At 44.1% G+C, this 20581-nt stretch overlaps 1 protein-coding gene across 1 annotated transcript in view; it reads right to left on the reverse strand.

The window, feature by feature from the left end:
• The window catches only part of uba1 (ubiquitin-like modifier activating enzyme 1), a 297482-nt gene that overhangs the window by 269882 nt on the left and 7019 nt on the right, over positions 1-20581 (reverse strand). The window contains exons 3-6 of the mRNA XM_087994098.1: positions 15706-15874; positions 12393-12527; positions 11345-11451; positions 8231-8321 (exon numbers count right to left, since the gene is read on the reverse strand). Of these exons, the coding sequence (XP_087850224.1) occupies positions 8231-8321; positions 11345-11451; positions 12393-12527; positions 15706-15874 (502 nt within the window). The remainder of the gene's footprint in view (positions 1-8230; positions 8322-11344; positions 11452-12392; positions 12528-15705; positions 15875-20581) is intronic.

Raw genomic sequence — 20581 nt, forward strand, 5'->3', positions numbered from 1 at the left:
ACACAGAGTATACGGTGCAGAAGTAGGCTGTTTGGCCCATCCAGTCCATGTTATGTTTATCCTATTCTCAAGTACACATATCATTTACTCTCTTCTCCCTCGTCTGCTGAGCAACTTGCCTATAAATGTATCCATGCTATCCACTTCAGCCTTTCCCTATGGTGATGGGTTCCTCATTCCCAACACTGTGTGCAGACTCTAGTGTGCAAACCCCAGTTGAGTTTCATGGTGACTGTCTTGTATTGATGGTCTCTTAGTTGGCACTTCCCCATTAGAGGAAACATTGTCTTGATAGAGTCATAGAGATGTACAGCATGGAAACAGACCCTTCGGTCCAACCTGTCCATGCCGACCAAATATCCCAACCCAATCTAGTCCCACCTGCCAGCACCCGGCACGTTCCATACATGTACCACCCTCTGCATGAAAAAGTTGCCCGTTAGGTTTCTTTTATATCTTTCCCCTCTCACCCTAAACCTATGCCCTCTAGTTCTGGACTCCCTGATCCCAGGGAAAAGACTTTGTCTATTTATCCTATCCATGCCCCTCATAATTTTGTAAACCTCTATAAGGTCACCCCTCAGCCTCTGACGCTCCAGGGAAAACAGCCCCAGCCTGTTCAGCCTCTCCCTATAGCTCAGATCCTCCAACCCTGGCAACATCCTTGTAAATCTTTTCTGAACCCTTTCAAGTTTCACAACATCTTTCCGATAGGAAGGAGAACAGAACTGCACGCAATATTCCAACAGTGGCCTAACCAATGTCCTGTACAGCCGCAATATGACCTCCCAACTCCTGTACTCAATACTCTGACCAATAAAGGAAAGCATACCAAATGCTTTCTTCACTATCTTATCTACCTGCGACTCCACTTTCAAGGAGTTATGAACCTACACTCCAAGGTCTCTTTGTTCAGCAACACTCCATAGGACCTTACCATGAAGTGTATAAGTCCTGCTAAGATTTGCTTTCCCAAAATGCAGCACCTCACATTTATCTGAATTAAACTCCATCTGCCACTTCTCAGTCCATTGGCCCATCTGGTTGAGATCCTGTTGTAATCGGAGGTAACCCTCTTCGCTGTCCACTACACCTCCAATTTTGGTGTCATCTGCAAACTTACTAACTGTACCTCTTATGCTCGCATTCAAATCATTTATGTAAATGACAAAAAGTAGAGGACCCAGCACTGATCCTTGTGGTACTCCACTGGTCACAGGCCTCCAGTCAGAAAAACAACCCTCCACCACCACCCTCTGTCTTCTACCTTTGAGACAGTTCTGTATCCAAATGGCTAGTTCTCCCTTTATTCCATGAGATCTAACCTTGCTAATCAGTCTCTCATGGGGAACCTTGTCAAACACCTTACTGAAGTCCATATAGATCACATCTACTGCTCTCCCCTTATCAATCGTCTTTGTTACTTCTTCAAAAAACTCACTCAAGTTTGTGAGACATGATTTCCCATGCACAAAGCCATGTTGACTATCCCAAATCAGTCCTTGCCTTTCCAAGTACATGCACATCCTGTCCCTCAGGATTCCCTCCAACAACTTGCCCACTACTGATGTCATGCTCACTGGTCTATAGTTCCCTGGTTTGTCTTTACCACCCTTCATAAACAGTGGCACCACATTAGCCAACCTTCAGTCTTCCGGCACCTCACCTGTGACTATTGATGATACAAATATCTCAGCAAGAGGCCCAGCAATTACTTCTCTCGCTTCCCACAGAGTTTTGGGGTACACCGGATCAGGTCTTGGGGATTTATCCACTTTTAACCGTTTCAAGACATCTAGCACTTCCTCCTCTGTAATCTGGACATTTTGCAAGACGTCACCATCTATTTCCCTACAATCTATATCTTTCATATCCTTTTCCACAGTAAATACTGATGCAAAATATTCATTTAGTATCTCCCCCATTTTCTGTGGCTCCACACAAAGGCTGCCTCTGAGCCTAACCCCGCCCCCGCGCCTAACCCCGCCCCCACTCCCAGCTCCAGCCCCACACCAGGTCCTAGCTCCCAGCCCTGCCCAGCTCAGCAGAGGCCTCACCTTCATCCCCCTACGCTCCCGGATTAACGAATTCAACACACGGCGAGATGTCGAACAATTCTTCTGCTTCCTTCGCCTCCGCGCCTACTTCTCCAACCAGGACTCCCGCCCACCCTCTGACGACCCCTTCTCCTGCCTCCAACACACCCCATCCACCTGGACACCCCGTGCTGGCCTCTTACCCACCCTCGATCTCTTCAAAGCCAACTGCCGCCGTGACATTGACCGCCTCAACCTCTCCACCTCTCTCACCTACTCCAACCTCTCACCCTTGGAACGTGCGGCCCTCCACTCCCTCCGCTCCAACCCCAACCTCACCATCAAACCGGCAGTCAAGGGAGGCGCGGTGGTAGTTTGGCGCACCGATCTCTATATTGCTGAGGCTAAACGCCAGCTCGCAGGCACCTCCTCCTACTGCCCCCTTGACCATGACCCCACCTCCCACCATCAAACCATCATCTCCCAGACCATCCATAACCTCAGGGGATCTCCCATCCACCGCCTCCAACCTCATAGTCCGACAACCCCGCACCGCCCGTTTCTACCTCCTGCCCAAAATCCATAAACCTGACTGCCCCGGCCGACCCATTGTCTCAGCCTGCTCCTGCCCCACCAAACTCATTTCTGCATACCTTGACATGGTCCTGTCCCCCTTAGTCCAAGAGCTCCCCACCTACGTTCGGGACACCACCCACGCCCTCCACCTCCTCCATGATTTTCGCTTCCCTGGCCCCCAACGCCTTATCTTCACCATGGACATTCAGTCCCTATACACCTCCATCCCCCATCACGAAGGCCTCAAAGCCCTCCGCTTCTTCCTTTCCCGCCGAACCAACCAGTACCCTTCCACTGACACCCTCCTTCGACTGACTGAACTGGTCCTCATCCTGAACAACTTCTCCTTCCAATCCTCCCACTTCCACCAAACCAAAGGAGTAGCCATGGGCACCCGCATGGGCCCTAGCTATGCCTGCCTCTTCGTTGGATATGTGGAACAGTCCATCTTCCGCAGCTACACTGGCACCACCCCCCACCTTTTCCTCTGCTACATCGATGACTGTATCGGCGCTGCCTCGTGCTCCCACGAGGAGGTTGAACAGTTCATCCACTTTACTAACACCTTCCAAACCCGACCTCAAATTTACCTGGAACGTCTCAGACTCCTCCCTCCACTTCCTAGACCTCTCCATCTCTATCTCGGACGACCGACTCAACACGAACGTATACTATAAACCGACTGACTCCCACAGCTACCTAGATTACACCTCTTCCCACCCTGCCCCCTGTAAAAACACCATCCCATATTCCCAATTCCTTCGCCTTCGACGCATCTGCTCCCAGGAGGACCAATTCCAATACCGAACAACCCAGATGGCCTCCTCCTTCAAAGACTGCAATTTCCCCTCAGACGTGGTTGACGATGCTCTCCACCGCATCTCCTCCACTTCCCGCTCCTCCGCCCTTGAACCCCACCCCTCTCATCGCCACCAGGACAGAACCCCACTAGTCCTTACTTACCACTTCACCAACCTCCAGATACATCGGATCACCCTTCGTCATTTCCGCCACCTCCAAACGGATCCCACCACCAAGGATATATTTCCCTCCCCACCCCTATCAGCGTTCCGGAAAGACCACTCCCTCTGCGACTCCCTTGTCAAATCCACACCCCTCACCAACCCAACCTCCACTCCCGTCACCTTCCCCTGCAACCACAAAAAAATGCAAAACTTGCGCCCACACCTCCCCCCTCACTTCCCTCCAAGGCCCCAAGGGATCCTTCAATATCCATCAGAAATTCACCTGCATCTCCACACACATCATTTACTGCATCCGCTGCACCCGATGTGGCCTCCTATACATTGGGGAGACAGGCCGCCTACTTGTGGAACGTTTCAGAGAACACCTCTGGGACACCCGCACCCAACCAACCCAACCGCCCCGTGGCTGAACACTTTAACTCCCCTCCCACTCCGCCAAGGACATGCAGGTCCTTGGCCTCCTCCATCGCCAGACCATGGTAACACGACGCCTGGAGGAAGAGCGACTCATCTTCCGCCTAGGAACCCTCCAGCCACAGGGGATGAATGCGGATTTCTCCAGCTTCCTCATTTCCCCTCCCCCCACCTTATCTCAATCCCAACCCTTAGACTCAGCACCACCTTCTTGACCTGCAATCTTCTTCCCGACCTCTCCGCCCCCACCCCCTCTCCGGCCTATCACCCTCACCTTAACCTCCTTCCACCTATCGCATTCCCAATGCCCCTCCCCCAAGTCCCTCCTCCCTACCTTTTATCTTAGCCTGCTAGGCACACCCTCCTCATTCCTAAAGAAGGGCTTATGCCCGAAACGTCGATTCTCCTTCTCCTTGGATGCTGCCTGACCTGCTGTGCTTTTCCAGCAACACATTTTTAAGCTCTGATCTCCAGCATCTGCAGTCCTCACTTTCTCCTCAGGGCTCTATTCTCTCCCTAGTTACCCTTTTGTGCTTAATAGATTTATAAAAACTCTTTGGATTCTCCTTAATTCTATTTGTCAAATCTATCTCATGTCCCCATTTTGCCCTCCTGATTTCCCTCTTAAGTATACTCCTACTTCCTTTATACTGTTCTAAGGATTCAGTCGATCTATCCTGTCTACACCTTACCTATGCTTCCTTCTTTTTCTTAACCAAACCCTCAATTTCTTTAGTCATCCAGCATTTCTTATATCCACCAACCTTCCCTTTCACCCTGACAGGAATATACTTTCTCTGGATTCTTGTTATCTCATTTCTGAAGGCTTCCCATTTTCCAGCCGTCCCTTTATCTGCAAACATCTGCCTCCAATCAGCTTTCGAAAGTTCTTGCCTAATACCATCAAAATTGGCCTTTCTCCAATTTAGAACTTCAACTTTTAGATCTGGTCTATCCTTTTCCATCACGATTTTAAAACGAATCGAATTATAGTCGCTGGCCCCAAAGTCGTCCCCCACTGACACCTCAGTCACCTGCCCTGCCTTATTTCCCAAGAATAGGTCAAGTTTTGCACCTTCTCTAGTAGGTACATCCACATACTGAATCAGAAAATTGTCTTGTACACACTTAAGAAATTCCTCTCCATCTAAACCTTTAATACTATGGCAGTCCCAGTCGATGTTTGGAAAGCTAAAATCCGCTACCATAACTACCTATTATTCTTACAGATAGCTGAGATCTCCTTACAAGTTTGTTTCTCAATTTTGCTCTGACTATTAGGGGGTCTATAATACAATCCCAATAAGGTGATCATCCTTTCTTATTTCTCAGTTCCACCCAAATAACTTCCCTGGATGTATTTCCGGGAATATCCTCCCTCAGCACAGCTGTAATGCTATCTCTTATCAAAAATGCCACTCCCCCTCCTCTCTTGCCACCCTTTCTATCCGTCCTGTAGCCTGTTGTATCCTGGACCATTAAGCTGCCAGTCCTGCCCATCCCTGAGCCATGTTTCTGTAATTGCTGTGATATCCCAGTCCCATGTTCCTAACCATGCCCTGAGTTCATCTGCCTTCCTTGTTAGGCCTCTTGCATTGAAATAAATGCAGTTTAATTTATTAGTCCTACCTTGTCCCTGCCTGCCCTGACTGTTTGACTCACTTCTGTTCTCAACTGTACCAGTCTCAGATTGATCCCTTTCCTCACTATCTCCCTGGGTCCCACCCTCCACCTTACTAGTTTAAATCCTCCCAAGCAGTTCTAGTAAATTTCCCTGCCAGTATATTAGTCCCCTTCCAATGTAGGTGTAATCCGAGTTCTTGTACAGGTCACTTCTACCCCAAAAGAGATTCCAATGATCCAAAAATGTGAATCCTACTCCCATACACCAGCTCCTCAGCCATGCATCCGTCTGCTCTATACTCCTATTCCTGTCCTCACTAGCTCGTAGCACTGGGAGTAATCCAGATATTACTGCCCTTGAGGACCTTCTTTTTAAATTTCTGCATAACTCTCTGTAATCTCCCTTCAGAATCTCAACCTTTTCCCTTGGTTCCAATGTGGACAATGACTTCTTGCAGGCCCTTCTCCCCAGTGAGAACATTCTGCACCCTGTCTGAGACATTCTTGATCCTGGCACCAGGGAAGCAACACACCATTCTGCTTTTTCTCTGCTGGCCACAGAAACATCTGTCTGTACTTCTGACTACAGAATCCCCTAATACAATTGATCTCTCGGAAGCCGACGTACCCCTCGTTGCATTAGAGCCAGCATCAATACCAGAAACATGGCTGTGCATGCTACATTCCCCTGAGAATCCATCACCCCCTACATTTTCCAAAACTGCATACCTGTTTGAAATGGGTATATCCACAAAAGACTCCTGCCCTAGGTGCCGACCTCTCTCGCCCTTCCTGGAGTTAACCCATCTATGTGACTGTATCTGAGCCTTTCCCCCCCTTCCTATAACTGCCATCCATCACATACTGTTGCTGTTGCAAATTCCTCATCGCTTCTATCTTCTCTCCAACCAATCCACTCGATCTGATAAGATTTGCATCCAACAGCATTTATGGCAGATATAATCCACAGTAACCCTTAAACTCTCTTTAAACTCCCACATCTGACAAAAAGTACATATCACTGCAAAGGCCATTTTTGCTCCTTCACAATCTACAGACCCAGAAAATAACACCTTCTTATTCCTCTACAAAACACTGCACCATGTTAAATTAAGAGCTATGGCTTACATTTTAAGTTTAATCAAGAGACTTATCTCCAAAAACATATAATCAAGAAAGAACCCACTGTACTCACTAATGCAGCCTTTCTCTTGGACAGACTTAAAACAATTAACTTAACATTAACTGTGTTGTGAACTTCGCCCAAACCGGTTCCTCCAAGATTAGTTGTGAAATTCACTGTTTGTTAATTTTCCCAGATGCACTCCGACGTCCAGCGACACATGAATTCAAAAACAGCAAAGGCATATCCACTCAAACAAAATCTTGCAGAATTCTAAAGTTTTCTGTTTGGTCAACCCTCAAGCCTTTTCCTTCAAGAGTAAAGAGATGATCATCTCCTGTTCTTACACCTTTGAAACTTTTTTTAAATGAGGTAGAGCTTGATGGTATTTGGTTATATCTTGTTTAGCTTATTGGGAGTATCCTCAGTTGATTTCATGATTGTCTATTGGATTGCAACAAGAGTAATGGTCTCTCAATGATCAATCCTCCCACCACCCTACTCTTACCTGTGATCTTTGATAACCCTGACCCCTCCTCTTCCTCATGCTTCCTCTTGAAGTCAATTCCATGTGTGCATAGCTCTAACATTACACTATCTGTCTCAATCCATTGCTAACCTTTGCATTGTCAGATTGTGGCCTGACATTCAGCCTTGGATGAATTAAAAGTTCCACCAGTTAAAGATTGGGAAAACTGAAGTGATTGTGTTTGGGAATTGGCTGGGCAGGGGTGATGTACAGCCACAAATTTCCCATACTTTGCCCCTCCCGAATTCACCACAGACCTCTCATGTATCAAAAGCAGTGGATAAGTAATGTGACTGCCATGGTCTTGACTGGAAATGATAAGTGGGTCACAGCACCAGGAGGAGGGGAGAATTGGTGAATGGAGTACACGGAAGTACGTGGGCGGCACGGTGGCTCAGTGGTTAGCACTGCTGCCTCACAGTGCCAAGGACCCAGGTTCGATTCCAGTCTCGGGTGACTGTTTGTGTGGAGTTTGCACATTCTCCCAGTGTCTGCATGGATTTCCTCCAAGTGTTCTGGTTTCCTCCCGCAATCCAAAAGATGTGCAGGTTAGGTGAATTGACCATGCTAAATTGCCCACAGTGTTAGGTGCGTAAGTCTGGGGTAAATATAGACTTGGGGAATGGGTCTGGGTGGGTTACTGTTCGAAGGGTCGGTATGGACTTGTTGGGCTGAAGGGCCTATTTCCATACTGTAGGGAATCTAATCTAAAAAAAGGCATGCAATATTTCTCAAGTGTGAGACGGGAGAGTGTCTGTGCATTTATCTAGCGTCTATCAAGTCCTGAGCACTCTCAGAAGCAGATAGCACTCTCTGCAAACACCCACTAAAAAGGCAGTGAAAATCATATCTCTCTGCAACAAAATGATGAGCAAGAACAAATCAGGGAGGGAGAAAACGGCAAAGTGTGACAAGTTGTTCCTTAGTGGAGGAAACGGTTTACCTTGGTGATCCAGGTTATTACTGCTGTCTGGGGTTCTTCACCATTCTTGTCAATGACTGTGAATTCTTCCCCAAAGTCACAGAATAGTTGGCTGTTAAATAAAGCAGAAACACCCAGTCTATGAACTCAACTTGGCATTTCAGAACAAACATCAGACTGATGCCAAACAGCTTTCTAATCATTACACTGTTCACAAAAGAAAAGCTGTCCAATATTAAAGACTTTTATTCTAATATTTGTCTCCATTGGCTGAATCATGCAGCCTAGAATTTTAGGTTAAGTGTATATCAAGTTGCTGTGATTTTTATTGAGGTTCGAAAACTTCCTCCTGGAAACCAAGCTCTCCACTAAAGTGGCCACATCCCCAGACTGGAATAAATAAACATGGTACCATTTTCTTCTGTTTATAATTCCTCAGAAATAAGGCTCCTCCAATTAAAATGTTTTTGACAGATACTTGCAACGACATTTTAAAACCTTACTGTAAATTTTATTTCTTGGGATATGAGTATTGCTAGCTAGGCCAGCACTTACTCCCCATCATTAACAGCTCTCGACGAGGTTAAGATAAGCAGCCATCTTGAACTGTTGTAAAAGTCGGGGGTGTGGGCACACATACATCGCTGTTATGGAGGAAGTCCCAGGATTTTGACCCGGTAACAATAAAAGAAGGGCGATACATTTCAAAGTCAGATAGTATGTAGTTTGGCAAGGAAGGTGATCATTGTTTCTATGCATCTGTTACCCTTCAACACCAGGTTATAGTCCAACAGGTTTAATTGGAAGCCCAGCCAACACTGGCACCTCCAATCTGCTACCCTTGTCCTTCTAGATGGAAGTCATAGATTTGGAAGGTACTGTTGAAACAAAACTACATATTAAAGAATTTATAATGACTAAGAAACTGAATAGCCTACATTACTGAAACCCAAGGTTAAGTTCAGCTTTCCTAAAGTCATTTGGAATGATTTTGGATCAGGTTCTTTACAAGTGCTGGACCAGGCACTACCAAAAATGCTTATAGCAAGCAGCCTGTTTTATTGGCACTACATTCACTCCATAGCACAGTAGCAACATTGCACTACAAAGATTCACCAAGATTCCTGAGATGTTTGTCTTTTTGACTTCTTGATTTTTCTGACTTATGACCATACTGTGTATAGATGTAATGTAACTTTTTTTTTCTTCATTGCTCTATTCTGTAACTAAGGATTGTACCTAGGTACTCTGTACATACATTGGCGCGCAAGTGGTGACTTAAAAACTTTTCACTGTACTCATTTAAATACAAGTGACAGTAAAGCTCATTCAAATCAATTCCAATTCAACTCAATTCAGTAGGGATCACCTCCCAAACTCACAATTATTTCTGTCTAGAAGGACAAGAACAGCAGAAACATGGGAATGCCCTCAAGCCATTCACCTTCCTCATTTGGAAATAGACCACCTATCCTTCAGTGTCAACCAAACTCTGGTGTGGCCGCACTTGGAGTATTGTGTACAATTCTGGTCACAGAATTAAAGGAAGGATGTGGAAGCTTTGGAAAGGCTTCAGAGGAGATTTACCAGGATGTTGCCTGGTATGGAGGGAAGGCTGAGGGACTTGAGGCTGTTTTCGTTAGAGAGAAAAAGGTGACTTAATTGAGACACATAAGATAATCAGAGGGTTATATAGGGTGGACATTGAAAGCCTTTTTTCTCGGATGGTGATGGCTATCACGAGGGTACATAGCTTTAAATTGAGGGTGATAGATATAGGACAGATGTCAGAGGTAGTTTCTTTACTCAGGAGAGCAGTAGGGTTTGGAACGCACTGCTTGCAACCATAGTAGACTTGCTACCTTTAAGCGCATTTAAACGGTCATTGGATAGACATATGGATGAAAAGGGAATAGTGTAGGATAGATGGGACTTCAGATTGGTTTCACAGTTTGGCGCAACATCGAGGGCCAAACGTCCTGTACTGTGTTGTAATGTTCTATGTCACTGGGTCAAAATCCTCGAACCCCCTCCCTCATGACCTGTGGGTCTACCTATAGCACACAGACTGTTTAAGAAGGCATTTCACCACCATTTTCTGAAGGGCAATTAGAACAGGCAATAAATGCTAGCTCCGTCAGCAATGCCCACGTCCCACGAGTGAATAAAAATACCCTCAGACTGTGGTAGAAGGCCATTGGTGAGACTGAAGTCATCACTAGAGGAAATGATGTCACCAACCCAAGGAAACCTAAACACAAATAGAAAGTGGGTCACTAACACCAATGCTTCACCAGAGGCTCACTGATGAAGTTACCTCGTATGATGATGAAACGTCTGAAAATGAACCTTCCAGCTCAGTGAGCAAACTTACTTCCAGAACCTCAACTTGAGCTAGAAATCTTCTCAAAATTTGCTAACGTAGTTGACTGCCCTTGGACTTGCCTTGCAAGCCAATCACTTGTATCCAACCACTCCCCAGTAGCGGTATCAAAACACTCCCCATTGGGAAATGCTTTGATTCAACTGAGTGGCTTGCAACCATAATAAGTCATGGCCAGTGACACTCCTATCCCAAAGAAAAGACAGACTTGCATTTATATAGCACCTTTCACAGCCACTAGATGACTCAAAATGATGTAAATCCAACGAAACACTGTTCAAGTACAGTCAATTTTGTAACATAGGGAATATGGCTACTAGTTCGCACTCAACAATTCCCACAAAAAGCAAGATGATAACAACCAGATAATGCACCGTTTGTATTATGTCAGCTGATGGATAAACATTGGCCAAGAAACTGGGGAATTAATCCCTTGCTTTTCTTCAAAATAGTGCTGGCATAACTTTCCATTTTCCCAGTGAGACACGGTGCATCTGTTTATGGTGTCCCTCAATACTGCAGTCACATACCCATTTAAATTTTTGTGCTCAAGCCGTGAATTGGGATTTGAACTCAGAAATTCAGAAACAAGTGTGTTACTAGCTCAGCCATCGCTGACAAAAAAACACACAAGCAAATAAACTAGAAGGAGCTTTACTCTTACAGCTTCCCTATGGAGTATGTGGAGATGACAAGGATTCAAGCTCCGTTATCATCCATTCAATATTTACAAAACAGTGGGGTGCCCTTACCCAAATAAGCCTTTGGTATCCGCCACGATAAACTTGATGTTCTGATTATGACAAAATTCCCCAATCCACAGCTGTTCCTCCAGTGTTGAATCAGTCAGCACAACCACCTGAGGAGGAGAATTTTAAACATTTCAGACACGGGGGATAAGGAGAAAGTGAGGACTGCAGATGCTGGAGATCAGAGTCAAAAAGTGTGGGGCTGGAAAAGCACAGCTGGTTGGGCAGGAGAGTCTTTTTATTCAGCAATATTCAAAACGATTATTGTGTTCTATGTGTTCTATTTGTAAAACCGTTGACGAGTAATTAAGTATCAGAGAAAATAAAATCTTGCATTTGTATAGTGCCTTCTAAGACCATTGAGCATCCAAAAGTGCTTTACAGACAATGAAAATACTTCAGTCACTTGTGTGCACAACTGAGGGGCAAAACCAAACCCTCACCTCCTGGGGGCTACCTGGCATATTTTAACACTTTCAGGACCCAATGTTCCTGCCAGGGGTTGGTGGCTGTGTGACCACAGAGATCCTCAATGCTATATGGTTCAACACCAAGATATATTACAGACAGAATGGCCCCCAGGTTGACTGTACAACCATGAAGCTAACTAATGGAGAAAAATGTTAGAAACAGAAGCAGAAATTGATGCAGAAAACTCAGCAGCTCTGGCAGCATCTGTGGAGATAGAGAACTGAGTTAAACTTTTGAGTCTAGTGAGCCTTTATTTTAGGAGAAATAAAACAAATTGCAGAAGACACTAGAATTCCCAAGCCAAGATTTTAAGGGAATTTTTTCATGGTGTGGTCTGACCCAACACCGGGAACAGGGGGGAATGCAGTCAAAGGTGAGCAGAATTACACGGAAACGGTAGTGGGATGAGTCGAGGTGGGATGCTCTTTGGAGGGTCGGTGTGGCCTTGTTAGGCCGAAGGGCCTGTTTCCACACTGTAGGGATTTTATGGATTCCAGATATCATTTAAAAATAAAAGGTCTTAATATGTTTACTTCAATCCATAAACAGATTAAAGAAAATGTTCTTTCTTGTACTTTACCTGGAATTGCCGCAAGAAGTCCTCAGTTAGTTTCCCAGTGTATGAGGATACAGGAACATAACTGTTCAGTTCTGCCAGCCTCTGCTCAGATGCCTTTGCCCTGTTCTTCCTGATATCATCTACCGTCAAGTAAAACTGTAAACAGGAGATAGAAACTCAGGGAATTAGATATTTTCTCATCAACCCGTTTATGACACACCTCTGGAGCAAAGCAGGACTTGACCCCAGGCTTCCTGGCTCAGAGGTAGAGCCACTACCACTTTGTGTACAAAAGCATTTGTACACAGTGTCAGAATAGAAGCCGAAAGAACTGCGGACACTGGAAATCAGAAACAAAAACAGAAACTGCTGGAAGAGATCAGCAGGTCTGGCAGCATCTGAGGAGAGAAATCAGAGTTAACATTTCAGGTCCAGTGACCTTTGCTCAGAACGGAGTTATTTCAATTAGTTGTTTGTACCGTGTTTGAGTATTGCTGAAAAAAAAAGGTGTAGTTTATGCCATTTCTTTCTTCTCAATGTTGTTAACCAGCTTCCCCCTTAATTCATTTGTGCTAGTCATCGGAAATATTTGACCTGGCAGCTACAGTGACACTCTCACCAATGTCAAAGAAAGACAAGTTCTCCTGAATTCTTTATTGGATATATTAGTGGATTACTTGCAGATACCAACACCTACAAAAGAGGGAGTTTGACCCCACCCCACAGCTCACCAATAGGATAAACAACACACTGAGGAACCTACAAAAAAACGGACAGATAACCAGGGCTGACCTACAGAGAATGAAACCTGAAAGCAACAACACCCCCAGATTCTAAGGACTACCTAAAGTGCACAAACCAGACATCCCACTCAGACCCATAGTATCACTACCAGGGACACCATCACACAAACTGGCTAAAGAACTACAGCAGAAACTGAAACACCTGATCAGCGGATCCAGACACTCTATACAATCAACACAGGAATTCTTGGACATCATCAGAAATACACACATAGACAAGGAAGAAACCATGGTCTCATTCGAGGTAACGGCACTGTTCACCTCTATCGACAAAACCCTAGCCAGAGAAACAATAGCCAACCTGCTGAACAGACATAACAGACAACAGGACGTTGAACCCATCAACAAAGACGGCATACTTAAACTACTGGACTTGTGCCTCACAACACACTTCACATTCAACAACCAGATATATGAACAAATCAACGGAACACCCATGGGCTCACCAATCTCGGGACTCATAGCAGAGGCAGTTATGCAAAGGTTAGAACAAACAGTCCTACCACATATTCAACCCAAACTCTGGGTCAGATACATGGATGACACCTTTGTAATCATTAAAAACATGGAAATAGAGAAAACACACCGGATCATCAACTCCACACTCACAGGAATCCGATTCACGAGAGAGGAAGAAAAGGACAACCAACTCCCATTCCTAGACGTGAGGGTACAGAGAACACCAAACGGAGAATTCACCACAAAGGTACACAGGAAAGCCACACACACAGACCAAGTCCTGAACTATGAAAGCAACCACCCCAACACACACAAACGAAGTTGCATCAAGACACTATTCAAAAGGGCCACAACACACTGCAGCACACCAGAACTGCAAAAAGAGGAAGAGGAACACCTATACAAGGTATTCGCCAAAAACGGATATCCTCGCAATTTCATCAACAGATGCCTAAGGGAAAGACAACGGAACGAAGACATGCTGCAACCCAAAGAACTAGCCACACTACCATACATCAAGAACATCTCTGAAGTGACAGTCAGACTACTGCGACCACTAGGACTTATAACAGCACACAAACCAACAGCCACTCTCAGACAACAACTCACCAGCACGAAGGACCCGATACCCAGCATGAGCAAAACTAATGTAGTGTACAAAATCCCATGCAAGGACTGCACAAAACACTATATAGGACAAACAGGAAGACAGCTAACGATCCGCATCCACGAACATCAACTAGCCACGAAACGACACGACCAGCTATCCCTAGTAGCCACACACGCAGATGACAAGCAACATGAATTTGACTGGGACAACACTACCATTATAGGGCAAGCCAAACAAAGAACAGCCAGGGAATTCCTAGAAGCATGGCACTCATCCACAAACTCCATCAACAAACACATCGACCTGGACCCAATATACCGGCCACTATAGCGGACAGCTGAAACTGACAACCGGAAGCGGCAGGGACAGGCTACTATAAATGCCGGAGGAAACACCACAGAAGTGCTTCACAGGAGGCTCCCAAGCACTGAGGATGTCACCTAGACAGGAGATGAAACGTTTGCAACAAAAACTTTCAGCTCGGCGAACAGAACCACAGCATACTTTGATACTTACAGATTTGTTAACCAGGTGGGTAGTAATGCTTTTTTTTCATTCACTTACAGCAGGAGGGTGTCGCTGGCTGGGTCAGTATTTATTGCCCATCCCTAATTGCCCAGAGGGCAGTTCAGAGCCAACGACATTGCTGTGGGTCTGGAGTCACATGTAGACCAGACCAGGTAAGGGAGGTGAAGATTAGTGAACCAGATGGGTTTTTCCAACAATCAACAGATTCATGGCCACCACTAGACTCTTAATTCCAGATTTTCATTGAATTCAACTTCCATGGCAGGTTTTGAACCCAGGTTCCCAGAGTATTAGCTGGGTCCCTGGATTAATCAGCCAATGATAATCCCACTCAGCCATTGCCTTCCCATGGCTTGTGTTGGCTTCTTCAGAGAGCCACCAATTTGTTCCATTTAGAATCCATACAGTGCATAAGGAGGCCATTCACCCCATTAAGTCTGCACAAATCCTCTTAAGAGCATCCAATTCTATCACATAACTCTGCATTTCCCACAGCCAATCCACCTAACATGCACATCTTTGGATTGTTAGAGGAAATCAGACATGGGGACAATGTGCAATCTACACAGACAGATGCCCAAGGTTGAACCCTGGACCCTAGCACTGTGAGGCAGCAGTACTAACCACTGAGTAATCATACCTTAGAGTCTTGCAAATATTTTCTTTGAGTGTATATCAAATTCCATTTTTAAAGTTATTATAGAATGTACTTCAGCATTCTTTCAGGCATCAAATTACAAATAAAAGCATAATTTACTTCCCCCCCTTATCTTCAAACCCCTACCAAGCATTTTAGCTAGACTGGAGGGAAGAAAAAAGATGGAGGAGTTACTTATTTTGCTCTAGTATGTTTGACTGCACATCTGTAGTCAGTGGCAAGTCAGTCTGCACGGTTTTGTGAATCTGGTCAGTTGTAAGGGAATGACGGCCATACCTGAGAAGACAGATCATTCCATTCTGCTTTCCCTTCATCGTGAACTGTCACCTGTTTCACTCCCCCAAGAATAATGTTCTTGGCTATCTCCACACCAAGTCCTCGCATCCCAGAGACCAACACACTCGAAGTCTTCATCTGTTTCATGGCATCATGGCCCAGCACATATCTACAGGAGAGATTCAAAACTAAATTGGTTAGGTGCCTAGGCCTTATGGGTAAGAGTAGGCTATATGGTCTTTTGAAGCTGTTCTCCCATCCAATAGATCATGGCTGATCTGACTGTGGTCTCAACTCCACTATTTGCCGTGGGCTCCCTTTGTTACCAAAAAATCTAATTCAGCCTTGAATAAATTGAATAAACCAGCCTCCACAACCTTCTGGGGAAGGGAATTCCACACAATAACAATGCGAGAGAAAACAAAATTTCTTTTTGCCTTCACCTTATTCTGAAACTTTGTATTATTCTTCTATACAGGAAGTATCATCCTCTTGGTACCAATGGATACAGGCCCAACCTGTTCAACCTTGCCTCATGAGCCAAGTGCTTCAACCCAGGAATGCTCCCATGATCTTGCCCTTTTCAAACATGGCATGGTGGCTCAGTGGTTAGCACTGCTGCCTCACAATGCCAGGGACTTGAGTTCGATTCCAGCCTTGGGAGACTGTCTTTGTGGAGTTTGCATGTTCTCCCTGTGTCTATGTAGGTTTCCTCTAGGTGTTCTGGTTTCCTCCCACTGTCCAAAAATGTGCAGGTTTGGTGAATTGACCACGCTAAATTGCCCATAGTGTTCAGGGATGTGTAGTTTAGGTGCATTAGTCAGGGGTGAATATAGGATAGAGGAATGGGTCTGGGTAGGTTGGTCTTTGGAGGGTCGGTGTGGACTTGTTGGGCTGAAGGGCCTGTTTCCACACTGTAGGGATTCTATATTAAAAAAAAGTATTTTTTCAAATAAGGAGACTAAAACCATACACAGTACTCCAGATGTGTGTATATGGTACTGGAAAGGGCTAATGTTGAGGAAGACCATGAGCACTACCCATTATGATAACATAATGGACTTGTGGGACTGAATATCTGATGTTCCTTAAAGTCTCCTTAACAATGTCTATTATATCAATGTAACCCGCAACCAGTTGCTGGTATGCATGAATATAACTTGCTAACAAAAGTAGATTGTTCTGTGACAAAGCAGGAAGTCACCTTCCTCTTTCATGTTAGACACAACAGACCTAGATTCCTAGAGTTAAACAGGATGGTGGGTGCAACCATCATCATGAGCAGCAGCCCTTACTGAGCTAGCCAAGCAAAATGTGATCTCATTAAAGCCCCGTACAGATGCAGTACAATATTCTTACATAGTCCATTCTCCTTGCAACAAATTTCAACATTCCGTTAGCTCCCTAATTACTTGCTGTAGCTGCATGCTAACTTATCTTTATTCACTTGCAGGACATGGGTGTCACTGACTGGCCAGCATTTGTCCTCTTGTAGATTCTCGTCATGGGAAACTTTAAACAACTTATATAATCAGCACTTTTGAAAATGGGTCTGTGTAGAGGTGCAGAGAAGCATCTTGCCTATGTACCCCAGAATCTCTTCACTCTGAAACCACCTAATCACCTGGAGAGAGAAGAATCCTGTGAAGCCTTTAAGATTAAATTGACTAGAGAGATTTGGTAGTACCAAGGAATATGTGGATGCATAATTCTGTTGAAATGGGAATGCAGATAGATACAGCAATGAACAAAGGCTTTTCTGAAAGTTGTTAGGGACATTGGGTGCAGATTATGATAGATTTATACACAGAAGCCCTACAGTGTGGAAGCAGGCTATTTAGCCCATTGAGTCCAAATCGAACCTCCGATCAGCATCTCAACCAATCCCACCCCCCTACCCTTGCTAAAGCTCCTAGCCTACACATCTCTGGATACTATGGACAATGTTTGCATGGCCAATTCACCTAACCTGCACATCTTTGGACCAGATGTGGAAACCGGAGCATCTGGAGGAAACCCATTCAGAGATGGGGAAATTGTGCAAACTCCACACAGACATTTGCCCAAGAGTAGAATGGAACCTGGTTCCCTGGTGCTGTGAGACAGCAGTCCGAACCACTGAGCCGCTGTCTTATCTTGTGTAAAGCTGCCCCAACCCATATAATGGATTGGCCACAATTAAGTGCAGTTTTGGAAATCTTTTTTTCTATTAATTCACTTTTGGAATGTGAGTATTGTTAGCAAGACCTGCTTTTGGTGGCCTTAAGGAGGTGTTGGTTAGTCACCTTGCTGTACTTAACAATAGTTTCTGGTACACTTCTGTGGCTTGCTACACTATTTGTGAGGGCAGTTTAGTTTAAGGTCAGCAATGTTTGTGAAAGACTGGAGACACATTTAGTCATACTCTTAAACAGGAGTGATGAACAAAGAAGAATTAGCATTGTCAAATCAAGCATATATAGACAGACAAAGGGAAAGGAGGATTAGATTAAGTGAGAGGAGAGCAAAAAAAGATAAAAACAACAGAACATGTTACAAAAGAGCTTAATTTTAAATTTAAAAGAACATTTCAATTAATTAATTGGTACTACAACACTTGAGTATTGCTGAGAAAAGACAGTTTAGGGATGCTTTTTGTCTTGCATACATCAATATAATTTGCAAACAAAAAAAGCTAAAAGGGAAAACAACATTTATGCTGTACAAGAGGAGAGCGCTGATGGTTCAGCAAGTGGAATGTGATTGGTCAGTTGTTGCTATGAAGAAAGCACCAGTTGATGATAACTGACAATTAACTACCAAGCATTGTTTCCAATTTAAACCAGGCATCTAGAGAAATGGGAGATAACAATCCTTGGTAGTATTTTGGATGCTTTATTTAATGGCATTCAAATGGTGAGGCAGATGGCAAGGTTCTGTGAAACCAATGGCTCAGCTGCCTATTTGGATTTTAACATTTAACCATGTATCTGCCTGATACTGTTGTGCACATTGCAGTGAGTGCTGTTAGGAAATGCGTGGCCTCTACCTGACTCTAATTTTCTGTGGAGTATGCTCAGTGAGACAATGGAAAGATATTAAATGATACAACACCATGAGATTCCTATAGTAATTAGAAGGCATGTGAACAGGAGCAATGAAATGAAGAGGTAGGTTTAGCATTCTGTGTTGGTTTAATAATTGACAAGTCCAGAGCAACACAGATTGTTGAATGTTGAAACCAACCTAATTGGTTACTGGATAAATCTGTCTGAACTTTGGAGACAATGAGTAATTTCAGATAAGGAAAGAATGTGCGTTTAAAACAAAAACTTCACCATCTCAAGTTGTCCTAAAACATTTTACACATCAATACTTCTTCAGAATTTAGTGTAGGGAGCCATAACAAAATTTTATTTGTTATTAGATTTCTGGGGTTGTCCCTTGTTCAGTAAAAATTCTTGAAGTTGAACGAATTTTTCTTTAGAGTGAAGTGAAAGACAGTTTCAACTATTGCTACACTCATGTTGTTTAGTTTCGCAATACTTGGCATTACAAAAGATTTCAGGAATTTTCTGAAGCCATCTTTTAATATGTATAAGGCAAATTCACACATAATGGGAATTAAATTTCAACCACAGAATGTTTTACTAATAAATTCTACTTTTGCCAGTTTTGTTCTCACCCTCACTTTTTTCCCTTTCTTAACCCTTTTTGCAGTAAGTCAATTTGACGTATTAGAAATTATATTATTTGCCCGAATATACTTTTAAATTTCTAATATCTGTACAAAGTTCATGGAGATTTGATCTTGACCATTAAAAGAGACATTAAATTTAGAGATTTATTTGATACCCAGTGGAGATGTCAAGGCTTATACCATTCTCCAATGTCAGAAAGAATGAGAATTTTATCAAGGATAATTGACAAAACAATCTGGTTCAGCAAAGTTGGCCAGAATAATCGGGAGAGATACACTGTTCTTCTTTGAAACAACTCCACATAATGTTCCGGATGCATGGGCCTTGGCTTACCATCTCATCTCTCATCTGACTCCTATGGCAGTGCAACACTCCCTCAGAAATGCAGATGGAATCAGGTTTATAAATGCACCAAAAAAGTGGCCATTCATAGAGCATGTACAGCATGGAATCAGACCCTTTGGCCCAACTCATCCATGCCAACCAGATAGCTTAAATTAATCCAGTCTCATTTGCCAGCATTTGGCCCATATCACCCTAAACCTGTCCTATTCACATACCCATCCAGATGCCTTCAAAATGTTGTGAACAAGGCTGTCATGAGTTCAGGAGCTGAGTGGCCCTGACAGAACCCAAAACTGGGTGTCACCACTTCCGATGACAGTGCAACACTCCCTCAGAAATGTAGTGTAGTGTCTACCTCAACTATGTGTTCAAGTCTCTGTCGTCGGACTTAAATCCGTGGTGCCTTAAATCAGACTCAAAAACACTAACATTGAACCGTGGCAAATGCTGAAACTATGGTGCAGGTCATGTGTTCACCAAGGGATAGGATAACAAAGGACACAGCATCACAAACGTTTCAGGACAGTCACAATCAGTATCTTGTCCCATGCATTCTGTATGGACACATTGATAGCAGTATCTCTGTTCTATCCTTAGTCAGCAAACCTGTTCAGGTTTCGGAAGTATTCTGATGTCTTAAGCATTTAATATATAAGTGGGAATAAACCGCTAGCAGCAGTAGTCAATGCAATGAATCCAAAAGTATTACACCACAATAAGATTAAATCTCCATTTGCTAAAAACAAAGAAGTTCTGAAATACCCATTTTGAAAACAGGATCAGCCAAACTCCATCAAGTCAAAGAAAGACGATGGAAGTGCAAAGCAAATTCGATGATTTAAACTCGATAG

The sequence above is a fragment of the Chiloscyllium plagiosum genome, unplaced genomic scaffold (assembly GCF_037043375.1).
Source record: "Chiloscyllium plagiosum isolate Xiang-an unplaced genomic scaffold, Cpla_swu_hap1 HiC_scaffold_14, whole genome shotgun sequence".
Lineage (NCBI taxonomy): Eukaryota > Metazoa > Chordata > Chondrichthyes > Orectolobiformes > Hemiscylliidae > Chiloscyllium > Chiloscyllium plagiosum.